Consider the following 27,257-nt stretch of genomic DNA (forward strand, 5'->3'; position numbering starts at 1 on the left):
TTGAGACCACTGGCATAGGAAATTGCTTTTCCTGTTGACCTTCCAGACACGCATGTCTTGCAAATTTTCCTGCCTTCTGGGGTAGAATTGATGTAACAACAGTACAAAGATGAGTTTGAGATCTCCTGTTGTTGTTTTGCAATGAGGAATATTCCCAGTTCTGTGTGGAACTAAATGGTTGTTTAGTGTTGGCAGCAGAGCTCAAACTGATCTGTTTTAGTTTAAATTGCTTAAAGTCAAGATGCTACAACTTGAGGTTTCTGAGTCTTCATGTGAGGAAGTCAATCCTTGCTGAGGAATTGAAGCAAAACCCCATGATTTTAGTAGCTGAGAGTACACTAAAAAGTCACTGTGCTCTCTTGCAAGTCCCATGTTGACTTAAGCAATATTCTGCTGCATATAAAGTGTTGGCCCTGAAATGAGAAAATAAACATCACAGCCACTTTGCATCCATTTATATCAACACAAGGTTGTGTGTGCAGAGAGGGAGAGGAGACCAATATTTGCTAAATAGAAAAGAGTTTAAAATAGTAGAAGGGCTCTTTAAAAAGTTATTACAAACAAAACATTTTAAAATAAATTGAAAACTTTTTAGAAAGAATTATTTAAACAGCCAAAGCTGGACACTTTAGTCCTTTTTGTTGTTTTGTTTTTTTTTTTTTTCTTGAATGTGGGAGCCAGATGGTTTCATGGCTTGGCAGACAGGACAGTGCATTTGCCACGTGCAGCACCTGAATGGAGGAGGAAATTTTGGATTTCCAAACAGATGGTGTTGAGGGACTCAGCAAAGCTGTTCACATTGGCAAGGAGTGGAAAACTCTGCAGCTTTTTTTCCCCCAGAGCCCCATATATTGCTGCTGAAGTATGAGCAGAGGTTGGCTATTCTGTACTTCCTTTCCCCCCCCTGCAGGTAAACACTGGGAAGGGCTTTTGAAACTGTAGGAGAAATTTTCCAGTTTAGCCTTGGGAATTCATCTTCCTTGCCCTTTCTCGGCCATCCCCACTCTCTGAAATCACTCACTGACAAGTAAATGTTCTCAAGATGCTGACAGGGTTCAAGGTGGAATCGACCCCACCCAGAGTTGCTCCCCAACCTGAACGACATGAAAATCACTTAAAAAATATGGAATGCTGTTAACTTTTTCTAGACAGAGGAGGAAGGAAAATGCTTTTCTTTTTCTTCTAATTCTACCAGTGTCCCCTTAAAATCATGATGCTGAAAGGAGGGGGTGAAGGGAAGTTCAGAGAGAGTGTGTGGCAGTGAATGTCAGGCTCACTGTGCATCTCCTCCCTGCATCTCCTGCCCTTGGATTTGAAGCTCTGGTTGTCAGCATGTTCCTTCAGGATGCATGCTGCATGCTACACCCAGGGAATGTCAACAGCAGTTGTCAGGAGGCTCCCTGCCACCCTCGCTGTGGGATTTTAGAGATACAAAGGTTGGAGAGCAGTGCTGATTTATGAGAGGGCAGGTCTAGCATGGTCTGCCTCCACTTGTCTCTAATCTCTGTCTGGAAGAGATAGCCTTGGGAATTGCTGGCCGTGGCTGTAGTGAAAATGTTGCTGGAGGAAAAATGTACATGGTTACACTTGTCCATATCTTCTGGAGTTTTGTTCCTTAGAATAATACAACCTTGCACATGACATGAATAGGCTCTGGGCAGGCTGCTCGTGCCTGTGTTTTTCTGCTTGTAACTTCATGTGTCTCTCTCAGACTCCTTTTCAGTCATCAGGATTGGACACAAGCAGAACAACCCGGCACCATGGGCTGGTGGACAGAGTGTATCGTGACAGGAACCGCCTGGGCTCCCCGCACCGACGCCCTCTCTCTGTGGATAAACATGGAAGACAAATATCCTTTGGTTTACGAGCTGGCAGAGAACACCTGCCTTTCAATAAGACCAGAGCTTTCAGTTCTTACCCTGCTCCTTCCCCTCCTCACCTGTCAGCAGAGTGGCTCCCCATCTGTGTGCAGTTAATGTCATCTGCCTTTCCTCAACTGTGATCTAGTCTATAAATACCTGCTGTTCTGTAAAGTAAGCACTTCCTTTTCTCCATTTCTTCACCTCTAAGTGGGGATAATGATCCACATGGAGCTGAGAGGGACTGAGATCCTTTGATGGAAAAGGCAAGGCAGTCTTGGTGAAACTGAGTTTCCCTTCAAAACTGAGTCAATCGAAACCAGGATAATTCTTTGCAGTTGGTTGTGCATTTTATTACAAGTTGATTCATCAGTTTAGCATTTGCCAAGTGGTGTTTCTTCTTGCCATTTGTGAAAATGAATTATTATTTCTGACAGGCTTAAAATGTGCCACAGTCAGACTGGCTTGATGGGGCTAAAGGGGCTGTCTGAGTGGGAGAGCAGAGAGATGATGGCTTCTTGGGAAGAGCTGGGTGCTCAGAAAGGGAAAAGGAGAATGTTTGTCCAGTTGCCCAAACATTGCAACATCCCAGATAATATTTTGTTTGAGTGTCCTTTTAAAGTCAGTGTCTTCCCCACAGGGGGTCTGCTTGCCTTTCCCATGTGAGCTTAGTGGTTCTGACAGGGTAATTTGCATTATTCCTCAGGGAAGATTTCAAATAGGCCTCCTGCTTAAGTGAGGATGGTGTTCTTGCCCTTAACTGAGGGAATCACGTGGACAGCTGTCCCTATGGCACCGTGTACCTGTCACCACCCTCAGACACAAGCTGGAGAAGGTCAGTGGTGCAATCGTGTGTGTGTGTGTCTTTGGACTGTGTTCTCTGATACTTTCACCCGCAGCAGAGTCCTTTATTGTCCCCCACAACAGCTGGTAATCTGAATTGCCATGCCCTCCTGAATTTAGAAATGGATTGTTTTCTTCTATTATGCTTATTCTTAAACTGAAGGTGTGTCAGCTGATGTCATCTTTCTAAGGGTAAATCTTGCCAGGTGTTCCAAGGCACGGCCCAAAACTGTTGAGTTGTAAAAGACCTGAATATTTCTCAGTGAGCAGGGACTGGGTTGGTCTGCCCTTGCAGGTGCTGAAGTGGAAGGAGTTGCCTGTTTCTGCCCCTTGGAGGTGCCAAAGGGGTGGCCTGCATTCCCAAGCAAAGGACATGAGGGCTGTCCTGACTGGATGTCCCAGCTGCACAATATCCATGCATCCTGAACCAGTCAGTTCCCCTCCCTATGAAACAGGGGTGCTTTCTTTTCAAAGACCAGCACAACCATAGGATGTAGAAGCAGCTTTTAGCTAAAAAAAATGGCATTATTTGATCATGCATAATCTTAACAAAGCATGTAAAATTATTTTCTAACTGCAGCAACCACTTTATCCTGTATTCCTCTCGATCCCTTTATTGAAACAATTGCTCTTCAAACTTGAACTAATTTGTCCTGCAAATTGATTGTTTCACAGGGAAATTGTGCCTGGTACATGCCATATATAGATTTCAGGTATTTAATGTGAAATTTTGAGGGTTTACCGAGTTGGTTGCATTTCTCTGAGATTTAGTGTTCTTTTGTTTAGAGAAACTGACAATAAGAATATTTTTTTGGCCTTCCTTTCAGGACAAACTCTGATTCTGCCTTGCACCAGAGTACTATGACTCCAGCTCAACAAGAATCCTTCTCAGGAGGGTCACAGGACATGCAGCAGAAAAGAGGTAAAGAGAGAAAAAACAGTACAAGTATGTGTATCATGTCAAGCATTGTACTTCAGATTATCTGCACGTTTTGGTGTTGATCTGTGTCTAGAAATACATGGAAGCAGAACACTTTCTAGATTCAGTTACAGAGGAAATGGCTCAAAGAACTTGATGGGTTACTGAGACTTCTGGGTGCTGAAATCCAGAAAAAATGATGCAAGCTAAGATGGAACATCTTCCTGAACAGCATCTTCTGTTATTCTAAAACCTTCTGCTATGGGGAAAAGTAATCTGGACTCGTGGGACTCTGGTGGTTCAGCTCCTCTCAGAGGTACCAGAGGTTTGCAGTCTGTAGTGACTTCTAGCTAAGTGTGGAGAACCTAGGCATTAAATCATAGAATCATGGAATGGTTTGGATGTGAAGGGACCTTAAAGATCATCAGGTTCCAACCTCCTTGCTCTGAGCAGGGACCTCCCACCAGACCAGGCTGCATAAGCCTCATCCAGCCTGGCCATGAACACCCTCAGGGATGGGGCAGCCACAGCTTCCCTGGGCAACCTGTTCCAGTGTCTCACCACCCTCACTGCAAGGAATTTCTTCCTGGTGTCCAACCTAAATCTCCTATTTCATGGTCAGTGATACAATATCAGAAAGCAGCAAGACTTCATCTAGCTTTTATTTATGGGGTTGCAATCAGTAGTGAGCAAACCCTCAGAGGCAGTGCCTTCAAACAGCACTGACATTCCCAGTGAGAGGCTGGAGCAGGGCAGCTCCAGCACCAACAATTCTGGTGCCCTCTGCTGGCCCTTCTTCCCTGTCAGCTCAAGAATTCCATGGAAAGCTCTTTACTCTGGTGTGAAGAAACTGAATCCTAAAACAACCACCAGAGATGGGTGAGCATGCAGCACTCAGGTGCATGTGCACTGTACTGCAACTCTTACACAGTTCCAGAGCTGTAAAACATTAAATAATTATCATCTTAAACAGTATTGTATAAACATAGACTTATTGTCATGAAAGGCTTTTGCTGATACACCTCTCTTTTCATGTTTCTTTGTCACCTTGCTATTAACATGATGAAACACTTGACTGCTTTGAGCATACAAATGTGCTTGGAATATGGAGAAGCAGCAGCTTTGTAGCATTTCTCTGTCTTGGGGAGATGGTCCTGATTTTTCCCCACTGGAATTGTCCTGTTGGACACCCATGAGATGTAGCAGGTGTACACCTCACTTGTGGAAAATGCAGAAGACAGGAAACACTAGCTCCCAAGATACACTTCCAGAAGAAGCAGAATAAATTTAAGGCAAATTTCTAAAAAATATTATTTGGGGGTTTTTTTTGGAAGCTGATAATGTCTCCCTGCTAATTAAAAAAAAATAAAATTAGTACCAGAAGAGACTGAAATTCTATTTAATCTCATAACAGCTGAGTGCCACTGTTTCATCTTCATTGCTAGTAGGTTACTTAAGAGTTTTCATATGGTTAAACTTCCAATCTAAAAACTTCTTCCTGAGAGGCTTAATATTATGATCTGATTCCTTTTGTTTTCATGTTTTAGTTTTATTACTGACAGTCCCTGGAATGGAGGAAACCACCTCTGAGGCAGATAAAACCCTCTCTAAGCAAGGCTGGGACACTAAAAAGGTAGGAATCTCACATTTCAAGGTGTAGAGATTTTATTTTCTAAATATATTTAAGTAAACTAATATTGTCAACCAAAGTACTTGCAGAGATTAGAGATTAAATTCTGTATTTAGCAATCACTAAACATGAGATCAGAAATGCTCTTTATTTGATTATATCAGGAGAAACTCTAAATTTAAGCCTTATTGGGCCAATAAAGCAAAAAACCAAGACATATCTCTTCTAAGAGCTTCACAGAGCTCTTGTGTAGAAGAGCAGCTCTTCTGTAGAAATGTCTTAAATGCAATAAGATGTATTAATTGAAATATATCCTAAGCATTAATCTCCAGCAATATCTTTGCCTTTAAAAAATGTCTTCCTTCTATTTTAGACTGGGTCATCAAGACCTAAATCATGTGAAGTTCCAGGAATCAAGTAAGTTTTGAGCAATTCTCTTCACTGAGGTCTTTCAGAAAGAATGTTTCCTAATGAATGTCCTCTTGCTTTGGGGTTTTCTGAGGAGCCCTTAGAGGCTGTAGCACTGCAGGAGAGATACAAGAATCCAGAACCTGAGTGACCCCTTGGCTGTTACATCTCTGGATTGTCCTGAACACAAGATAGAATTCAGTATAAGGCAGCTTCCTTTTTAAAATACATTTTATCAAGATCTGTCAGGCTGAAATTTAAATGGAATTGTGTTTTGTTTGTTTGTTTTTTCTCCCTTCTTTAGCATCTTTCCATCAGCTGACCAGGAAAACACTACAACACTGATTCCTGCTACACATAACACAGGTGGCTCCCTGCCAGACCTGACCAACATCCACTTCCCTTCCCCCCTCCCAACACCATTAGATCCTGAGGAATCCACATTCCCAGCCCTGAGCAGCTCCAACAGCACCGGGAATCTTGCTGCCAATCTGACTCACTTGGGCATCAGCACTGCCAGTCAGGGTAAGATCACACCCTGAGGTGTTTTTACATGTTGTCCATAATCATGTCACTTGTTTTCAATGATGGAAGTTGCTGAATCTTACTGTTTGTCTGAGGGGAAATTGCACTTTGCTGTTGATTGACATTTCTTTGTAAACCAGTTTTATTGAGCCATTTCTGTAGGAAAAAGTGAGCAAGCTGTATTTAGTTATTTGACTTACAGATTGGCTTTCATTCTTATCTTCTTGGTGCCCAAATCTGCTTTTTTGGGGGGTTTTACTGTGTTTCTGTAGAAGACTACAGGAGAGACCAAAGTGTGGCTCCCTTGTAATTCCACACTTGTGCTATGGAAATATCTGAAGTAGACATTTTGTTTTCATTCCTTTAGAATGAGGGTTTTTTTCAGTGGGATGGCTCTTGGACAGAGAACATTGCTTGCTCCAGCTGAAGCAAATTTTTTCATTTGTCCAGTCAAGAATAATGTGGAAACCTCTGCAAGGTGTGCTGGGTGTTTTAAGCTTGACTACTTAAGTTTTGAAAATATCCTGAATATTCAAGCTATATAAAACAGCAGGGCTTTGGGGTAGAAAGATCTTCCTGAGTCCTGTTGCTGTTTGAGCTGCTCAGCACGAGGAGTCAGTTCTGTTTGTTGGGGTTCTTGGACTAGGACAATACTGATCAATATTTATATACTGGGCAATATTTAAAAAAACCCCACAATGAACCACAAATAAAATTTGTCACACTGGCAATTTATAATATACTGATCACTTGATAATTTCAGGATTAAATTTAACTTTATAGACAAAAAGCCTAAGCTGGGGATGATTGTTTTTTAAATAGTTTCACTGGGTCTCACTTGAGTAGTGGTGAGGAGGGTTGCATGTCTTTATTGTCAGTGACAATTGCAGTTGGTTGAGTCCTAGAATAGAAACAAGACTCTGTATCCAAAAATAAAGTATATTTCCTGTGGTAGGCAGGATTCCCTTACCCACTTGAAAATCCTCTTGTATGTTGGGAAAAGGAAATCATTCTAATCAGGTTGATGCAGTGTTGTGACTGAGCAGTTATATTTAAGAATGAAGCAAGAAGATGGTTTAACCATTTGAGTGCAGGTGGCTCAGCAGCTCTCAGCATCCTTTGACAAGCTTTCTGGTCTCAAAAGAAACTGCACAAAGGTTGAGAGATGGTCTGTCACAGAATTAAATGTCTGTGCAGTGAGAGATATGATGTGTATTAAAAAAAACCCACCTGCTTGCATGGAGTTAGGCCAGATTAGGTCACTTAACTTTTTTTGTCCTACTCATGATTAGCAAAGTAAAGGGTCTAAAACCAAACTGGCAACTATAGAATTGCTTTGAAAACATTTCCTGATCTATCAAAGACGTAGCAAATAAGTGATATGCTCATTGATGATTTTCTTGCTCCTCTTTGGAGACTGTCCCATAGTTTAATCAGTGGGAGAGTTAATCAGTTTAATCATAGTCAGTGGTTGGTCCTTTTTTTTTAACCAATTTTTCCCAACTCTCCTTGCTTCTCTGTGTCTTCTAGCTCTTCAGCAGGACACAGACCTGCATTTTGCAGGAGCTCAGTGCACTGCACAGACGTGCCCTCAGCACCCCCAGGAAAAGGTGGGGAAACAAACACCTGTCAGGTCCCAAAGAACCACCAGCAGTTGGGGGCAACACGTGTGTGCCTTGGAGTTTGTCAGTTCAGTGCCCTGTTCCGTGAGACGCTGTTGGTTTTGCAAACATGGCAAGGGAAGCCAGGCAGGCTTCAGAATCTGTGCTGTTTGAGCCAGTTTGCCTGCTGGCTCCTTGGCAGCCCGGACTTCCTGGCTCCCTGGCAGCCTGCCTGGAAGCTCTGAACATTTGCCAAGTGCCTCGGAGCTCTCAGGCTCTTGTGAATTCCTCCTTTCTGGCAGCTCGAGAGAACAGCTCGCTCAGTAGATTGTCCTGAAATCACTTTCCAGGGTGTCTCTGTTTCTCTAGGGTGAAGCAGGAAATAGGAGATGTTTCAAAACGTACAAATTTTTGTCTTAAATTTGACCAAAATTACAAGACTTGAATGGTTTATCCCACCCCCTGCTAGGTCATGGCTTTTCAGAGTGTGAAGGATATTTCCTGCCTTCCCGTGCACTGGTATGCCATTACCAATGGAGTACTTCCTGTGTAACCAGTTTTTCTTCTGCATTTTCTATTAAAATAGGTGTTTGCTTTTTTAATACCACAAATGCTCTCTGATGAGTCTTGTTAAATGATCTTTTATCTTCTTGCTGAAGTTGAAGCCCTTGCAAGCAGAGCAGGATGTGCTGCTCCCGGGTCCAACGCCCGCAGCCCCGGGAGGTGGGGGAGACCTTGCCTGTGGTTTCTGTCAACTGCTGAAGCTGCTCCTGCCTCTCAGTGCAGCAACCTGAACAAAGTGGTTGGGTTTGGTCCAGGATAAACCACAGGGACCTTCCTCTCATCCTGATGCTCTTCACCCTGACAAAATTAATTGCAAATTCACTAACGAGTTTCAGCCTGATTGGCCGAGGCGCATTCAGCGCTTCGCATGAAGTGCTTGTCCACTTCTCCCATCAATTTTTCATCATTTAGGTAATTATCTCCATACGAGTATCAATAAACCATGGCTCTGCTCCTCTTGAAAGCTGGTTTGCTCCTTCCTGCAGGAATGACCACGACACCAGCCCCGTCCCAGCAGCACCGCCCCGCAGCCGTCAGCCCCCTCTCCCTGAGCGCAGACTCCAGGCGGCCACAGACACAGCAAATGTCTCCCACCCTTTCCCCTTTGTCACCAATCACTCAGGTAGGAGCTTACCTGGAGAACTCATTTATTTATTTTAATCACAGATAAATTGTTTTACTCCACCTAGAGACAAGCTGGCTGTAATTTCCCATCTCTCGTGCTGTAGTTTTCTTATTTAAATGTGTTTGTTAAATCAAAGCCTTGAAGAGGGAGCGGTTTGTAGAGGGGACAGATTTTACTTTTGCTCTTTTAGAACTATAGTAAAAAACATCTGTCAGGATGCTTTCCTGTTTTGATATTGTCCCAATATTAGTTGTGAAATTTGAAAGGGGGCCTACAGGAAAGCTGGGGGAGGGACTTTGGACAAGGGCAGGGAGGGATGGGATGAAGGGTACTGGATTAATCTGGAAGAGAGATTTAGGTTGGACACAAGGAGGAAATTCTGGAGTGTGAGGGTGGTGAGACACTGGAATAGGTTGCCCAGGGAAGCTGTGGCTGCCCCATCCCTGGCAGTGCTGAAGGGCAGATTGGATGGGGCTTGGAGCAACCTGGGCTGGTGGGAGGTGTCCCTGCCCATGCAGGGGATTGGAACTAGATGATCTTTATGGTCTCTTCCAACCCAAACCAGTCTGTGATTCTATGATTTAATTAGTGAGAGAAGCTCAATTAGCTTTTAAAATTGATTTTATAGGTGTGACTCTGCAGCTGCCTGGGTTATGAATTTCTGACCCTCATTCATTCAAAACATTCAACAGGGCTTTTAGAGTATTTGTTTCTTGGACACAGGAAACAATACTAAGTCTTTTGAAACATGTTCTTGGCTGTTTCTGAACCTTTAGGCAACACTTTTGAAATGCAAGATGAAACCTGATGTGCTCGAAAACAAAGGGCGGTTCCCTGCCAGCCTGGGTGATTTTTGATTCTTCTTTTTAAGGCTGTGGCTATGGATGCATTGTCTCTGGAGCAGCAGCTTCCCCCATATCCATTTTTTACCCAGACAACTTCCCAACAACAGCAGCAGACCCAGGTGGCAAGTACCCTGCCTCAGAACACTCCTTTAATGCAGACCTCTGGTTTACAGCGAGGAACACAGCTCCCCCCTCTCTCCGTCACGGTACCTTCCACCATCCCACAGTCACCTCCAGGCAGCCAGACCCAACCATCCATGGGAATAGACATCAACTCGGTAAGCTGGGGCACAGCTGGGAGTGATGGGGCTTTCCTTTGGAAAACCTGGTAGTGCCTGGTGTGTCAGAGCTCAGGCTGGAATAAGTAGACTGGTAAGGCAGAGTCTGGAGTAGACTTGGAATGGCTTTGGTTGAATCCACATTTAAATGTTTAACAGAGGAAAATTTGGGTTTAATGTAGGCTAAGTGAGCATTGTTTGCTAAAAGTGTCCCTCATGACTCGGTTTGACTAGAACAGCTGAAATACAGTGGCATTTATTTCATGCCTTGCTGCTGCATGGAGATCGTTCCAGGGTTTTCAGTGTCACAGACCCCAACATGTTGTAGGTTTTACAGTGGGATACAGACTAGAGGAGTTAACAGGGCTTTGACAAGGCAACCTGCCTTTTCCAGAAGGTGGAAAGAACCAGGTATTTTCCCGAACTTTCTTATATTTAAAACCTTTTAAGGAGTATGAAAGCAAATGTTGTTATCTTCAAAACCTGGATGTGTGGCTGCCCTCAGATACCCAGTGTGTACAGCCAGGGAGCAAGGAGTTCTGGACAGACTGCTATTTTTCCTTGTTTTAACATGGTCTGTTGTGAAATGTTGTGTCTTTCTGCCTATGAAAATCCAAACTGCAGGATGAGATCAGGGTTCCAGTCTAGGGCAGAATGTCCCAGCTCCTCCTCTGCTCCTCCTGCCCCCTGTGTAGATCTTGGTTGTCTGACCTGTTGTGTCCTCCAGGCAGTGCTGCAGTGACAGTAATTGGTTTGAGAACAAGAAGAAATTGTTCTGTATTGATCTAGCTCTTGATTGTGGAGTTCCTTGTGGATTAAATTTTTAACAGTTGGTGCTGGTAAGTGCTCCTTGAAAGCAGCTGTGTTCCTTCCAGAATTGGAAGGGGAAGGACAAATCCAGCAGTGGAAAGGGTACCAACCCACTCAAGTTGTGGCTGAATGTGTTGATTCTAATACTCATGTAGCTACCAGTGCAGATGATTCTGATTTTCATTCTTTGCTTTCTGTGTTGCTTTCCTCATCCTAAACTTCTTTATGACCTTAACTTCCAGGGTCCTATGTTTGCTTACCTTTTAAAGCAACTGAAATCATACATCAATTAAATTTAAAGCTCATTTCTCAAAAAGCTGTTGGAGCTGCATTACAGTCTCACTGGCTTTTGATTAGCTTTTGTAAAGCAGTATTGAAAATCATGTTGGTGTGGTTTGGATGTCTGCTTGAAGTGCATGAGCAGCCATGCAGAGCAAGAAGAATTAAGACACATCTTCTTGAGATGTAAAGAATTTAAAGCAGTGGTAGTTCAGTGTTCTCTCACACTGCAAGCCTGGGTGATTAAATGACTCCTTTTCATAGAACTACTGGATTGCAGGTTTTCCTCAACCATCTGTTAATTTCTACAGGAAGTTTTATGAGAAGAGCTGTACTTTCTATTTATGTTATTTAGTGCAGCATTCTAATCAGATGCCATTAAGATTATGAATTTGTTCAAATCCAGGGTTCTTTATGACTTAAAAAAAAAAGGTAAATCTTGGAAAATGTGTTCTCAAGATGTCTGGGAACAGTGTAAATGGAAATGTAAACCTGCACAACATAGTGGGAGTTCTCAGACAACGTCTGTTCTGTGTCCTCAGGTCAAATGCAGCTTTTAGGAGGGTTTCAGGCTGCACAGTTTTACACTTCAGTCTTGGTAACACACCCTGACTTTTTAACACAGGTTAAGAGGGCGTTAAATTCAAGAATAAATTGCATTATGTTGGGGTTATTCCCAGCTTTCCAGGCTTCTTTTCTCCCTGAATTGTTGGCTGACCAGGTTTTTTGTTTTTGTTTTAAATTGAGTGTAACTGAGAACAGGCAGAAAATCCTTCCAGTCAGACCAGGCCCTGCCATGCTGGTACCTTAACTCTCTCCTTTCTGAGGCATTGTTCACAGCCACCCTGTCTTCACACATAGCCAAGAAATGCTGAAGAGGATGGTTTCTCCCAGCTTCCTCGAGCTGCATCCACCAGAATTGTATAATTTTCCAACCTTCCATCAATCCCATGGTCTTTAATTCTGTGTTGTTCTGTAGGCTTCACTCCAGCAGTACCGCAGTAATGCTGGATCCCCAGCCAACCAGTCTCCCACCTCTCCTGTCTCCAATCAAGGCTTCTCTCCTGGCAGCTCCCCTCAAGTAAGGGACTCTGTGCTTCCACAGGCCTTGCTTCTCGTGTTTGTTGTTAGCTGAGTCTCTCCATGACTGACCCATAGTTGTCTCACTGTACCTGTCTGTGCCTCATGCATCACTGATGTCTCATCCTGTTTGCAGTTTCATTCAGTTCCAGAGTTTTTCAATAGCTGGTGAATTGCCTTTTTTTTATTGATCAGAGCTACTATTGGAATGCTGTCCAACCTCTTTGGGGTGTACTGTGGACTGAACCTCTCCCTTTTAATTAGCAATATTGTGAAGGAGCTGATTGATAAGGTTTGGGAGGGTAGAGGAGAGAGAGAGAGAGAAGGAAACTTGGGGGCCTCCAGCAGGATAACTCCCATGGCACTAAATATCACTTGTGTGGCCAAATGCATTTACATCAGGAACTTTTTTATGTGGGAACATACACTCTGAAGAAAATGCTCTTAAAATTAGTTTTATCTTGTGGCTTGTAAGTCCTGGGTTAGTGAACACGCTTCCTTGCATGCTAGATGGTTTTCCTTCCTGTGTCTGTAGATGCTCACACATCCTCCTTGCAAGTCAGAGCTTGGTCTGTCTGTAATTCTACCAGGGGGAATTTGTATCTGGCAGCAGCAAGACAGTTAAAGCCAAGGCAGCAAATGAGGGTGCCTCAAAGTGTGAGGGAGCCAGTGTGTTTTCAGTACAGCAATAATTGGATGCTGCCAGAACAGCTCCAAGTGGCTGCCCTGTGCCTAAAACCCACCTGTAGAAACGAGGGGCAGGAAGTTCTTCCAAAGCATCACAGCAGAGTCTGAAAATCCATTTTCTGTTTCATCATGTGACACTGAAGGCTGTGAGGAGGACCCTGGCTCAGGAAGTGCTGCCCCTTCGTGGCTCCAGAGCAGGAGCTTCGTCTCTCCTTGCCACCAGCCAGAGACAGGTCACGGGGAAGCTCAATAATAGATCTGAGTGTCAGGACTGTCTGGATTTTCTTAAGCCTTGCTTCATTGCTTCGTAACTTCTCTCTCTTCTGCCTGCTTCTGCCAGTTCTGCTGTGTTCTGTGTGTGGCTCAGAAAACCTCCCTCCTCTAGGCTGTCACCTAGAGCAGAGCTGTTGCCTGTCTTGCTGCAAATTCTCTGGGCCGGTTCTCATTTGGGCAGCACATCTGATTTTGATTTTTGCATTGATTTTCTTTTCCCTTTGACTTCTCAATAACTCTGTCTTGGTTTTGCCCACAGGCTTGTTGCCACTGGTCAGTCCAGAGTGCAGCAAGCACACACTTGACTACAGTTTTTCCTGCTGAGCCTGTTTTATCCTGTAAATTCTTGCTTGGGATTTGCTAGTTTCAAGTGGGACACCGTAACTGTGTGAAGGAAGAGAGTTTTTTAATACTGCTTGCTTTAGTATTGGCCTCTTAAAATACCCACACAATTCCTCTTTTTTTGCTAAATTAAAACTGAGGCAGCTTTCCTGCCTCCACCAGGGAACCAAAAGCCAGGAGCAGCCAGTGAGCTGCCTGTGGTGGTGGTGGCTGCAAATACGAAAAGCATGGAGAGAAGCAACGGGGGAAGAAAAACCAGTTTGGAAGAAAAAATGGGGTTGGTTGTGATGATGGGGGCAGCTCCCAAATAGCAGGATCCATTAGACTGTGGGGTCACCTGCCAAGGGTGAAGGCAGCTTGGGTCCAGCAGCAGAACATCCCGTTGTGGAGCAGTCTGGCACTGGCTGACAGGAGTGGAATAAAGTAGGTGTGACCGGGTAGGCGTCCTCCTCTTGCTCCCATTTCCCTGATTAATTTTAGGTTAAACCCTTCTGCAGCCCATCAGTGTGATGAGTGATGAGCTCTAAAAATAGCAGGCTGTGGTTTGATTTTGATCACATACGGTTCATTCACCAGAAGGGATTTTTCTTCCCATCTTTCCACATCTCCCAGTCTATTTGCTCTCGTGTTTTAGATGTTTGTTCTCTGAAGCTCTTCCTGTTCAAACACGAATTGAAAAGCTCTGCTTGTAGTTCTCAGCTCTGTGTTTGCATGGCTTTTCATTGACAATGCCTTGTTTATGACTACTCTGCTTCCCTCCCCTAACACCTGGCATACTGTTCCAATTAGATAGAAATCTGCTGGGTTTTTTTTTTAGTAGAATGGCTGTATACTGGATAATATGGTATGTATTTTTAGATTAATAATTTAAGCCAGGGGTTTTGTGGTTTGGGTTTTGTTGTGTTTTTTTTCCTTGCAGTCACCACATCATTAACCCAAGAAGATGTACTGTTGACAAAACAGACCTTGTCTAGTGTTTCTGGAGGAGATGGTGTTAGCAAGATGTTTTCCACAGAGCTGTCAATAAATTATTCTAGGATTCAGAAGTGTTGAAGTAATGACATTTCCAGTTGATTTCCTTGGGGAGTTTCAGTGCTTACAGATGTAATAACCAGTAGAGTTCAGAACTGAGGAAGAAATGCAGGCTTGTATGTTTTGTTAGGAGTTCCTAAGGTAGAATTGCACAAAGAGATTTTTGGTCTCCTGGTTATTATTTTTTGTGTTGCCCAGACTTTTTAGGATGGGAGCAACACTTGATGGAATGCAGAGATTTTAGGTTTTTGCCCTACTTCTGAAAAGCTCCTGTAAAAATGAAATGTCAGAAGCTAAAGGAAAAAACAAACAAACCAAGACCTTGATTCTCTTGGGAGATTTCAAATTGCAGTTGTGTTCCTAGTGCTGGTCCAAACTGGCTGGGATTCATGTCAGGGATGTGATATCCTGAAGTGTAAACTCTTCATTAGCAGTTGTCATAAGGCAGCAGGCAGCTCCCAGACCCTTCCTGCTGCTAAAGATGGGAAGGATTTTCCCATGTTGCAGTCAAGCTTGGCTGATCCTGATCTGCTGCCTTGACTTAGCTCTGTGCCCTGTATTTTTTCAAAGCAGCACATGTAGCAGGTTGAATAATGTGGGATTTGAGTGGCTGAGCAGAATGTGACTGGGCAGCAAGCAAGGTACCAGTTTCAAGAAAGGTCTATATAATAATGCAATATTGCATATAGTGCAATAGCTGAGGATTCTGGCTGAAGGTGAGAAGAATTTTTGTTTGTCTTGAGAAGAATATATCACTGCTTCTATCCTGATAGTCCCCTCTCATGGAGGTTCTGGGCAATTTAGGGTTTTTTTTTTAATACAAAACTTCCATTCTTTTCCTTGCATGCAGTCTGCTGCACTGAGATAAGCTACTGGTGTAGGAAGGAGAATGTTTAAAATGTGATTTTTGCTGTTTTTTTTCTGGTCACTGTCATGGACATCACCCTGTGGTTTTTGAGTATCTTAATCTTTGGTGTGTTCAGGGCTTTCTGGTGGCTGGTGTGACTGCTGGGGCATTTTCTAGGCTTTTGCTGTATTTCATATGCTGATTAGGTTTCTAAGATGAAAATTTGTAGCCTTCCTTTTCTGATATATAGATAAAACAGCTGGAAAATGCTACGCAAGGTATTGCATTTTTTTCCAAGTTGGATACAGACTCTCCATGCAGTTTGTCTTTTATAGACACCAGGTTTCTCAGGTGCTCTCTTTGCTGGTAGTTTTTTTAATGTTTTTTTTCAGCTGGAGTGTCAGAATTTGTGATAGTTACTTAAATAAGAAGTGATCTCTTTGTGGTATCTGGCAATTCTTTGGGACAGTATCATAGAGTCACAGGATGATAGGGGTTGGAAGGGACCTCTGGAGATCATCTAGTCCCACCCCATGCCAGAGAAGGATCACCCAGGGCAGGACACACCGGAACATGTCCAGACAGGTCTTGAAAGTCTCCAGAGAAGGAGACTCCCCAGCCTCTCTGGGCAGCCTGTCCCAGGGCTCTGTCACCCTCACAGGAAAGAAGTTTCTCCTCATGTTGAGGTGGAACTTCCTGTGTTCTAGCTTATTATACCCATTGTTCCTTGTCCTATCCCTGGGCACCACCAAAAAGAGACTGGCCCCTTCCTCTTGACACCCACCACTCAGATATTTATAGACATTAGTAAGATCCCCTCTCAGCCTTCTCAAGACTGAACAGCCCCAGGTCTCTCAGCCTTTCTTCATAGTAGAGATGTTCAAGTCCCTTAATCATCCTCAGAGCCTCCATGGGACTCTCTCCACTAAATCCCTGTCTCTCTTGAACCAGGGAGCCCAGAACTGGACACAGTTTTCCAGGGCTGGTCTCACCAGGTCAGAGCAGAGCGGGAGGAGAACCTCCCTAGACCTTCTGGACACACCCTTCCTCGTGGACCCCAGGATACCATTGGTCCTCTTGGCCACGAGGGCACACTGCTGTCCCAGCAGTACTGAACAATGTGAAAACATAAACCTCAAACTCTTGGTCAGCTTTAGAATGATGGAGAAGTGATGGAGAGGAGCTGTTAAACTCTTGTTGTGCTAGAGGGGAGAGCAGAATTAGCAAGGCTGAGGAGTTCCTCCTGAGATTCTTGCCTTGGAACTGCTGATCCCATGCTCTACCAGGCTTTCCCATTACCTTTGTTGATCTGCAGCTGAAATGAAGAAGTCAGTTTTGGTTTGCCATGTCGTTGTCTTGGGGGCTGTTCCGTCGGCAGGAGGTTGCAGGGCCAGCCCCCCCTGCGTGCTGCTGATCAGCTTTGCATTGCTTCTTGTTGTCACGTGCAGTTCCTTGCTCTGTGGGGCTTGTCTTCCACTCCAGAAAAGAAGAGTTCACCAAAAAAGCTGCAGCTGCAGGCTGGTTTTCCTGCCCCTCTCACCCGGCGCGCTCGTCTGTTCCCATAAATCCCAACTTTTCTGTCTCGTTTGTCCTCCGTGAGGAAGTTTGTTTGGTTTCCTTGCCTGTGTTTTTGTGCTTAACCGAAAAGGCAGCGTCACATGGAAGGATTTGTGTCTTGGAGGGAAATACTGAATGTCTGGTGAACTTGCCCATGCTTTAGTGGTTGGTAACAAGGAGGGACTCTGCTCACTGCCTGGGAGAGGCCTGGCTTGGAAGGCTGGAGGCTCCGCACGCCGTGGGGACGTCTGGTTGTGGGATCTTTGCACCATAAAGACTCTGTTTTGTTTTCAGCATTCTTCCATTCTGGGGAGTGTATTTGGTGACTCCTATTATGATCAGCAGATGACAGCTAGGCAGGCTAATGCCCTATCCCATCAGGTGAGCAAATTCATCTCAGATTTTCAGCTATATTTCGGCCACTTTCAGCTTAAAATAAATATAGAACAACTTCTGATTATTTTATGGGAGTTCATATTTTGTCCATATAGTTTTACTTCTGTTCTTTTTACTTTGCAATACTCGGGGGTTTCTTTTAGTATTATTTTTCTTTTACCCACTCTTCCTTTCCCTTCCTCCCTCTTAGCCATCGTAGCAGATGTTTTTAAAGGTGTTCTGCCAAGTGTATTGGATTAAAAATAATGAAAATACATTTCCAAAATGGCCTTAGTTGAATTTGGGATGGATTCACATGGAGGTGGTAACAATATTTACTCCTGAATTTGGCAAACAACTCGTGCATGGCACCAAACCCAGCAGGCAGAGCCATGGCTCTTTGGCCAACCTGTGCAACTGTGAAACATGCACTGGTGGCAGGAAAAAATGAGAGAGCTCCTGAGAGGCAAAGCTCGATGGGCAGATACCTGAGTTAGCAGCATGAATTACTGGGTTTTTTTTTTACTTTGTTTTAAAGCTACCTTTTTTTTTGTTCTTATGGTATCAAAACCAACCAGTTTATTTTTGCATCCACCCTCCCCTCATTCCCCAGCACCCTGAATTTGGCAGTAAAATATTCTGGAAAGTTAAGTGAAAATAGACCAGATTTTGATCAACGAAACCTAAAGATGAATTTGTTTGCCTGCCTCTTTCAACATTACTTCCCATACTTGAGCTTTGTAAGTTGTTTCGCTGTATTTCCTGATGGTTCCAAGTTAATAATTCCTTTGTGCCTTGGTCTTCAGCTTGAACAGTTTAATATGATAGAAAACGCCATTAGTTCCAACAGCCTCTACAGTCCCTGTTCCACACTTAACTACTCCCAAGCAGCCATGATGGGACTTACTGGCAGTCATGGCAGCTTGCAGGACTCGCAGCAGCTGAATTACTCCAGCCATGGAAACATCCCCAACATCATTCTTACAGGTGAGAAAATCACACACTCAACCAACAAGTAAAACCACGTTGATGTTTTCCTTCGTTGTGCAACGTTAGGAGTGAGCCAAGAATGGGAAAGGGTGGTGTTGCCTTTGAAGGTTTGGTTTAAATGGTTGTGTTGCTGGTCTGGTGGATTCCACCAGGGAGCCTGATGGCCCTCAGTTCATCCCAGCAAACAGGTAGAGCCACAAGGGCAGCACTCATTGTCCTACAGACCTTCCCTGCCTCTGAATGGACTGGATCCTCCACCGCTGTGCGGAGGGAGCGGTCGGTGAACACCCAGCTCCTTCCTCTGCTGCTCTGCTCCAGCTTGGCCAACACAGGGTTTTTTAGTGGCCCATATGGCAGCAAATCTGGTCACTGTTGGGTGTTTGGAAACAATTTCTGCACAGGGCACCGAGAAAACTGCAGTTCAGTCCATATTCCAGCCAAGTCCTCTTGCTGGTTAGAATAATATAAATTAAAGTTATTGCTCCTAAACCTGAGGGAGAGAAAAGAGACTCAAGTGACACCCAAGTATGCGTGTGTGAATGTTGCTTTGTGTGAGGCCATGAAGACGGGTTTGAGATGCTCTGAGTAATCTGTAATTCCTCCAGCTGGAAGTGAGGATAGGTATTTCTTGTCAGAACATCAGCCTTATTTCAGTAAATTACTCCAGAGTTTTTGCAGGCTGTTTTATGACTTCTCTGCCTGGTGAGCGTGTGTTTGCCGAGTCCAACCAACACCTTTCTCCTCCTCTTCCCTGCAGTGACAGGAGAATCTCCTCCCAGCTTATCAAAAGAACTGACCAGCTCTTTGGCAGGAGTGGGAGATGTCAGCTTTGATACGGATTCCCAGTTCCCTCTGGATGAACTAAAAATTGACCCTTTAACCTTGGATGGACTGCACATGCTGAACGACCCAGACATGGTCCTCACCGACCCCGCCACAGAGGACACGTTCAGGATGGACCGGCTGTGAAGCCCGGAGACCAGGAGCGTGGGAATGACGCTTGTTCCTGGAGCCCAGCCCAACTGGAGAGTCCCAAGGGTCAGTCGTGTCAGAACAGGAGCTGCTGAGAGCAGGAGCTCTGTCCTGTACAACGTGTACCATGAGTAAAGCTTGTCGTTCTGAGCTTGCCGCGCCGCAGCCCCCTGCTCCCTGTCGCGCCGTATTTCACCCCTTATCTGCTCATTGCCACGAATGAGTAAGGAATTTCCATCAGCCTTTTCCTCTCCGGAGCCCCCTCCCCCTTCTCCTTTTTCCTCCCCCTCCCCCCCAAAGCTCCAGCGTTAAGTTGTTGTCCTTTGCACTAGAAAGGGGGTGTTGTTGGGCAGGCGAGGAAGGTTCAGAGCCCAAGGGTCGAGAGATTCTTCGCATCGTACCAAATTCTTGGCTGCTGTGAGATGGGGAGGGGGAAGCACCGACTAAACCCCTCTCCCCCACCTCCTATCCCCACTCCACTGATTGGAAAGCAAATCTGGGCATTGCCACCCTTTGAGGGGGGGCTGGGGAGCCTGGGGGAGGGTTGACTCTGCTTTTGTGACAGCTGCTTCATAGAGTAAACTGCTTCTTCCTTGATGGATCTGCTGGTGTCCCCAGGCAGGTTCCTGCCCCTGAGTGTCCCCCTGTACCCTCTGCCCTTCTCATGCCCTGAGCAAACTCACCTGTTTGGCAACGTGGAACAGCAGCCTGGCAGCCCCAGGGCCTTTTGTAGCCAGCTAGTCCAAAAAGGCAACTGTAAACACTATTTTCAAAGCTTTTTTTTTTTTTTTTAATATATATGTAATATATATATATTTATATATATGTATACATATATATAGCATTTCTGAGCACACAAAAAAGTACTATAATTCATTACTTGATTAGCATGGAGGAAGGATCAGAACATTTTAAAGCAGCTAAAGGAGTATTAGGAGACTAACTTGCAGAGCATATTTCTAATTTCACTTTGTGAGAGATTCCTGGGCAACAGGAAGGGCATTTCTATAGCAATGCCTGGCTCAAATCATGATTACTATTTTTTATTTTGTATTCTTATTCATTACTTATTCTGTTACCATTATTTATGATCTTTTATGTTGGGGTTTTTTTTATTTAAATATTTGGATATTAGGAAAGTAGCTAAACTACATACAGCCAATTGAAGCACTCTACATAATACTTGTACAGTACATCTTTTTTTTGTTTTGTTCTGTTTTTTATTATTCCAGAAATATATTATATATATTATATATATAGGTATTTTTAACTAACTGGAATTTTAAACAGATGTTGAGCAGAAGGAGCCCAAAGGCAAGCCTAGATGTTTTCCTTTTATAAAGTCAAAACAGGGTGGCAGGAACTTTGATATTCCTTCTTTCACCCTGGGTTAAAAAACCAATCACTTGCTCCACAGTGACTAGTACTGTATCCTCAAACAGGTGGAGATTCCGTTAAATCTAAAATAGGCAATTTTGTGAGTCCTTGTTAATACTCTGTGCTAGGGTATAATGGGCTGGTGAGTGACACTTTAGCAGATTTTAAAAAAAACAACAACCCAAACCACAAACCACCCGTGAACTCTGAATTGGTGGCTTTGCTTCAGTTGATGATGATGAATTGATGATGGTTCCCACATCTCTGCACTTATCAAATTCAAAGAAGGCATTTAGAGATTTATCAAGAGCCCAGCAGGCTTCCAGGCATTGCCAGGGGCACTGCTAGAACATTGTCTTTGTTACACTATAATTAGCAGGATCTAGAATTACCTGACCCTTCTCTTCAGTAGAAAAGACTTAACATTATTTTGAGTCTTCTTAACAAAACAAAGATTTCATTGCACCAACACCCTGAATGTGAGATGAACAAATCCCTGCTGGAAGCAGCATTCCGAGGCAGCAGGGGTTGAACATCCACGTCTCTTTTTGTTCAGCACAGCCTCAAGAAAGGAGCTGTTGTAGTTTTCATGTCAAGATGGGTGGGTGGTGATTCCCTCCCCTCTGGCGTGGTGGTTCCACCTCTGCTCCCTTCCCACTCGAGCTGCACCAGCTGAATTTGCTTTCTGTCCAAAACCGTGTCCGTTCCTTCTCAGCTGTCAGGACCCTCAGCACTTCCACCCATCCCATTCCCCTCCAGAAAGGTGATTTTTTTAGTTGTTTTCCCTTGCTGTTTTTGGCAGGTGATAACACAGGTCTGCAGAGGAGCCCTCAATGAGTTATACTAGGTTTCTGTGTGCTTCCAGAAATCCGTGGGATGTCCTGAGATTCGTGCAAACTCTGCTGAGCAGGAGTTGTTGGGATCTCTCTAATCTGGGTGTTTGTTTGCTCACGTTTGTGCCATTAGTTTTGACCATTTGTGCTAAAAAAAAAAGTTGTTTTTTCTTTAGATCACCTCCCTTACCTGTGTCTTTTTTTTTTTTTTTAACTCTTGTCCCTTCCCACACAATTGAAAGCTTTTCCTGCATCTATGTTATAAATGTGTTTTGGGTTTTTTGGTCAGGATTGAAGCCCAGTAGTAGTACATGTTAACTCCTGGTGTCTGCTTGTTTCAGATTGCTCATGCTTTTTCAGTTTAAGGAGGAAAAAAGAAAATAAAGGTAGCTTCCAACAGGAGGATACCCCAAAAGAACAGGAGGGATTTGGGCACAGGTGACTTGGAACCCTTTGATTTGAAGCAGCCCCAGGTACAGTGTGAGTTGTTGAAGCTTCTTGCAGTTCACGTAGTTCCTCGGTGGGTTCCTGTGTCACCCTCTGGTTTGAATGACTCTTGTGTGTGTAAATGCTCATTTGTGATCTATTTTTTTAAAACCAGAGTCACTTCAGAATGAAGCATCCGAGTAGGAGATGAGAATTCCTCACTGGAGACTTTCACAGGGAGCTGTTGCTAAATGCTACCTTCTCATTTTTTTTAAACAACGTGTATATAAGAGATCTTGTTTATTAGACTTGTAAGTAGACATTTAAAATGGCCTTAATTGCAAAACAACACGTCTGGATGCAACTGTCACAAATTAGGGACCATCTAGTGGAGAGCAATCCAGGTTTTGTTCCTCTCGCGGGGGGTGAAGGGAGAAGGAGCCTTTGGGAGTGGGAAGGAGAGAGATGACATCATGGGAAGCAGGTGACATCATGGCAGGAAGCAGATGATGGCAGGGTGGGAAGCAGGTGGCCTGTATGTGACAAGATGTGCTTCATCTCTGAGCCCAGTGGTGGGCAGGAAAAAGCTGCTTTTAGTACCGACCCTTTGAGAACCGGAGCAGTTGTCCCAACAGCTCCTGCACTTCCCTTCCCGGGATGAGGCTGCTTCCTGGAGCTGCACTTGGAGAGGGATTTTTCTCCCCCTCTCCCATTAAACTTAATTTTTTTTCTCCATAGAATCATGGAATGGTTTGGGTTGGAAGGCACCTTTAGAGATCATCTAAGTCCAACCCCACTGCATGGGCAGGGACACTTCCCACCAGACCAGGTTGCTCCAAGCCCCATCCAACTTTTTTTTTAGGATAGGGCTGATTTAAAAGCAAACCCCATTTATTAAGTTGTCAAATGTGAACATGAAGTGGACCCCCAGTGTTTTCTAAACAAATAATCTGATTTTTATTTGCAGATTTAATAGAACTGGTTTGATTTTCAGTCGTGTGTGAGGGTGAGAGCTGCTGGGAGTGGCTGAGCCTTCCTGCCCAGGGACAGAGAAAAGATCATTTAGCAAAAGCAACAAAACCAAACCAACAAAAAGGTATTATTTATAACAACAAAAAGGTATTATTTATAACTTTATCAGTTAAATGATGTTGAAACTGTCTGGTGTCTCAAAGGGTCACTGTCCAAACATACCTGCTGAGTGAACCCTCCCCCCTCCCCACAACATGTTTTTATATAGATATATATATATATATATTAACAAGTTCCCAAGCTAGACTGTTGCATTTGCCAATACAATGGGGAAATAGTAGGAATAAACCTTCAGTGTATAAAATACTGTGATTCTCAGAAGCAAACCAGCCCATCTGCTGCCAGTGGCAGCACGGGGGGGTGGGAGAGGGGAGGCCCTTGCACTGTACATAGTTTTTCTGCATCCTCTTTGGAATGAATCTGCACAGGCTGAGCTGGTCCCTCCCTGCTGCATGCGGGAGGGGCTGGGGGCAGCCCCCACCCTGCCAGCTCCCTACAGCTTCTGCATGTCAGGGAACACTTCCCAGCCACCCCCCACTCTGCAAAACCTCCCCTGTACAGACAACCTGCCCTTGAGGCTTATATATATTTTTTTTAGGTTTTATTCCTTAAAGAGGGGAAAAGGTTTCCAGAAAGTGGCTGCAAATTAATTGAATAAATGGTTAATGATCTGTATGGTTTATTACCTTCTTTTCAATTGAATTGATTTTTGTTGGTTTTATTTAAAAATTTGTGCCTGAGAAAATAAGCCCCAGTGTGAACCTGGAAGGCTGATGGACAAACCTTCAGCTAAAAGAACCAGCTGCCCTCTGAGTTTGCATAAAAGCAGCATCTGGTAACTTACAGAATCCTTTAATCTTCCCTCAAAAATAAGATCTTGACTGTGCTTGTTTGTAAAAGCTTGGATTTCTGGAGAAACAATCATTAAGGCTTTGAGATCCATCCCTTTAAGGAGCATGGTGCTCACCCTGGAAACCCCCTCTGTAGGAGCAGGAAGAGAAAAGCCCCTCATCACCCTGTAGGTCACAATGTCCTGCTGTGCTTTCAGGAGCAAAAAAACCCCACAAAAACCAACAAAAAAAAGGTGTTTATTCCTCTGACAAACAGACCCCCTGTCACTGTGATGGCAATGTGAAAGCGCAGGTAGCGTTTGTTACGTGTGTCTGTTCTTTTTACAAAACAAAAAAAGGCAAAAAAAAAAAAAGAAGAAGAAGAAAAAAAAAGAAGATAATAATAATAATAACCTAATATAAATTTGTAGTGTTCCTGTTCTTTGTATTTTTAGTTGCATCTTATTTATACTGCGCAGTGTAGGCATGGGTTGCATGTCAGTTTTCTATGCGGGCACCATGACGACATTATAACTGTGTATTATAAATCATTTTTACCTTTTTAAACAGAATCATTGTGTGGAATTTCTATACTGCAAAACAAAAAACACTACATGACGTACTCTATTCATTTGTGTTATTTATTTTATTATTTGGGGGGGGCAGGGGAGGGGAGGGAGGGGGGTGGGTGTAGCTGTGGTGTATATTGCCTTATGTGGGCTTGACCAATTTTATCAAAATAAAGGCCTAAAGGGGTAAAACACGTTTGCTGTTTTCTTCAGTGAATTGACTCGTGAGGCAGCTGGGGAAAAGTGTGTAGTTGAAAGGATAAAGGGAAGCAAATCCTTGGTGTAAAGGATCCAGATGAGAAAGTGCAGCTGATTAATGTGTTAATTGCAGAGCGCTCGTCTGAAAAGTGGTTTGAGTCTTACAGGACAATGAGACGATGGTGATTGTGTAGTGAGTCCAAAGAGCCTTGTCTGACCCTTTCCCATCCATCTGTACATGTCCTGGTTTCTGTGGAAGAAATCCCCCATGGTTGTCTTGGACCAGCCTTTCTTGTGTCACCTCAACCCAAGTGGTTTCCTGATTGATTCCAACGTGGCCAAAAACGGGCAGCACAGAGGCTGGGGAGAGGATCCCACTGCTCCTTGTCTGCTGCAGGTTTTCTGCTTTGGAAATAAGAAGGGCTGTGGATTTCTGAAGGTGACAGGCAATAAAACCAGAGAGAAAAAAAAGAGCAGGAGCAGGTGCCTGCACCCTGTTTTTCAGGCTGAGATGCAGCCACCGAGGCCTGTGGGTGGGGAATTGTCCCCCGCGTGGTCCTTCGGGGCATCCGTGGTAGTTGGGTGTTTGGAGCAGATGTAGATCCTTCCCTCCTCGGGTTTCTGACTCATCACATCTGTTTCTGCCTCCATGTGTTTTGTCTGGGAGCAGCAGTCGCCCCTGTGGTGGGTGCTGGAGAACTTGGGTAGCAACTTCTCCCTCCTTGTGTTCTGCCCCCAGCACCTCCTTGGAACCATCTTGACCTCTTGCTGCTGTGAGGCTGCACAAGTCATCTCGTAACTAAGTGGCAGGCAGGGAAATGCCTGAATAACAGTTGTTTTGGTTTCTCTTGGTTCTTCTTACTTCAAATGTTGCTGTTAAGTAGCTGCAGGGCAGTCAGGGAAATGCCCCGTGTAGAATGTTCTGCTGTACGTTGGCTGCTTGTTGCAGAATCAGTGCTGTCCTGTTGGTGCTTTCCCGTGTGTACAAAGGGCTTGTTTTGTTGATTGTGTTTTAATTTAATAATCAGTTCAGCTTTAAGGCAACATAATTTGGGGCAGAAAACCCATGTGGCAAGAGACACGCATTTATTTATTTTTTTTTAAGAGACAAAAGGAAAATTGTGACCAGTTCTTGACCTGTCTCCAGCTGTTTGCTGTCAGGACAGGCCTGGTGGACCTTCACAGGAAGTTACCAGTGTTGGTTTGGCTGTTGGGAGCTGATTGCTTCGAGATTTGTCTGGTTGCTTTGAGTTTCTTGTCTCCAGGGAGACCTTAGAGCACCTTCCAGTGCCTGAAAGGGCTCCAGGAAAGCTGGGAAGGGACTTTGGAGAAAGGCAGGGAGGGCTGGGACAAGGCTTTAAGCTGGAAGAGGGAGATTTAGGTTGGACATGAGAAGGAAATTTTTCACTATGAGAGTGATGAGACACTGGAACAGGTTGCCCAGAGAAGCTGTGGCTGCCCCATCCCTGGAAGCATTCAGGGCCAGGTTGGATGGGGCTTGGAGCAACCTGGGCTGGTGGGAGGTGTCCCTGCCCATGCAGGGGGTTGGAACTAGATGATCTTTCAGGCCCCTTCCAACCCAAACCATTCCATGAAATGTCTCCCAAGCTGGTATTTACCATGTCCTTTGGGAGCTGAGGCCTTGTGGTGTGAGGAAGGAGGGAATTGATCTGGGGCCACTGGTGTCTGAGACAGCACAGACATGGGATAGAAATGTGCTGGGCTGAGAGCTCTGATTCCTGTCAATGTTTGATATCAAATGTAGTTCCAGCCTGATGCAGACAAAGCTTGAAAATCAGCCGAAGGGTGCCCTGTTCTGCCAGGAGGCTGAGAGGTTTTTAGTCACTCTGGAGATTTTTGGCTTGGGAAAGTGTCGAGTTCCAGGGAGACGTGTGCTCTGCCTTGGTAAAATTATTCTGTACCAGCTGCAAATCGTGCTCAATCTTTACAGCTTAGTCCCAGGGCTGTGCAGCTTCATCCCCCTGCAGCCGGCGCTTCCCTCGGGGTGCAGGGGAAGCTCTTCCCTCAAGAAGCTGGAATTGTCATGATGGGGGGAGGCTTCAGCTGACAGCAAGAGGTTTGTGTTTGTGAGGAATCTCATGGACATCTGCAGTGGTGGGGCAGGGCTGGGAAGGACAAGGGGTGTCCTGGGAGAGCACCGTGTGTGCCGGGGGCTCTCAGGGGATGTCGGTGCTCACGGGGTCTGCACAGGGCAACGTGCAGATCATTTCTGTGTGGCCTCTGGGTTATTCAGTCCAACTTTTTTTTTTTATCCTGGGGTTTAGATCAAAAGGGGTGGAAGGTTTTCAGTTACAAACCGAAGTTAAGAACCAGTTTCTGCAACTGGAGTGGTGGAGTTGCCAGGTTTTCCTTCAGAAATTGTACAGGCTTCAACTTGCTCCTAGAAAGGGTGTTAAATTCTCCCACACCAAGGGCAGTTGTTTAGTTCAACAAAGTCTGCTCTGGGTATTTGTCAGGAAGGAACAAGGAGCAGCTTTCCCATATCCCTGCTTCTGTCTAATGCCACATCTGCTGTTTGAGAGGAAAAGCTGAAGCTTGGCTTAATTTTGGAATTGCTGTTAAATATAGAGAAGATAAATAGGCAAAGCTTCTGTTCTTGCAGAGTAGGTGATGACTATAAAAGTTATATG

General features: G+C 44.4%; 1 protein-coding gene across 9 annotated transcripts in view; it reads left to right on the plus strand.

Annotated features, from left to right (window-relative positions):
- CRTC1 (CREB regulated transcription coactivator 1) overlaps positions 1-24,466 on the plus strand; it is a 47,487-nt gene extending 23,021 nt beyond the window's left edge. For 2 of the 9 annotated variants that reach the window (XM_051639424.1, XM_051639425.1), the window contains 12 exons: positions 1,712-1,849; positions 2,633-2,694; positions 3,530-3,624; positions 5,169-5,254; positions 5,625-5,668; positions 5,964-6,184; positions 8,835-8,971; positions 9,846-10,097; positions 12,166-12,267; positions 17,299-17,385; positions 18,186-18,366; positions 19,127-24,466. In XM_051639424.1, the coding sequence (XP_051495384.1) occupies positions 1,712-1,849; positions 2,633-2,694; positions 3,530-3,624; positions 5,169-5,254; positions 5,625-5,668; positions 5,964-6,184; positions 8,835-8,971; positions 9,846-10,097; positions 12,166-12,267; positions 17,299-17,385; positions 18,186-18,366; positions 19,127-19,338 (1,617 nt within the window). In that variant the 3' untranslated portion in view covers positions 19,339-24,466. The remainder of the gene's footprint in view (positions 1-1,711; positions 1,850-2,632; positions 2,695-3,529; positions 3,625-5,168; positions 5,255-5,624; positions 5,669-5,963; positions 6,185-8,834; positions 8,972-9,845; positions 10,098-12,165; positions 12,268-17,298; positions 17,386-18,185; positions 18,367-19,126) is intronic. The other 7 variants (XM_051639426.1, XM_051639428.1, XM_051639429.1 and 4 more) reach the window with 6 other exon arrangements.
- The last annotated feature ends 2,791 nt before the right edge of the window (positions 24,467-27,257 follow it).

The sequence above is a fragment of the Apus apus genome, chromosome 24 (assembly GCF_020740795.1).
Source record: "Apus apus isolate bApuApu2 chromosome 24, bApuApu2.pri.cur, whole genome shotgun sequence".
Lineage (NCBI taxonomy): Eukaryota > Metazoa > Chordata > Aves > Apodiformes > Apodidae > Apus > Apus apus.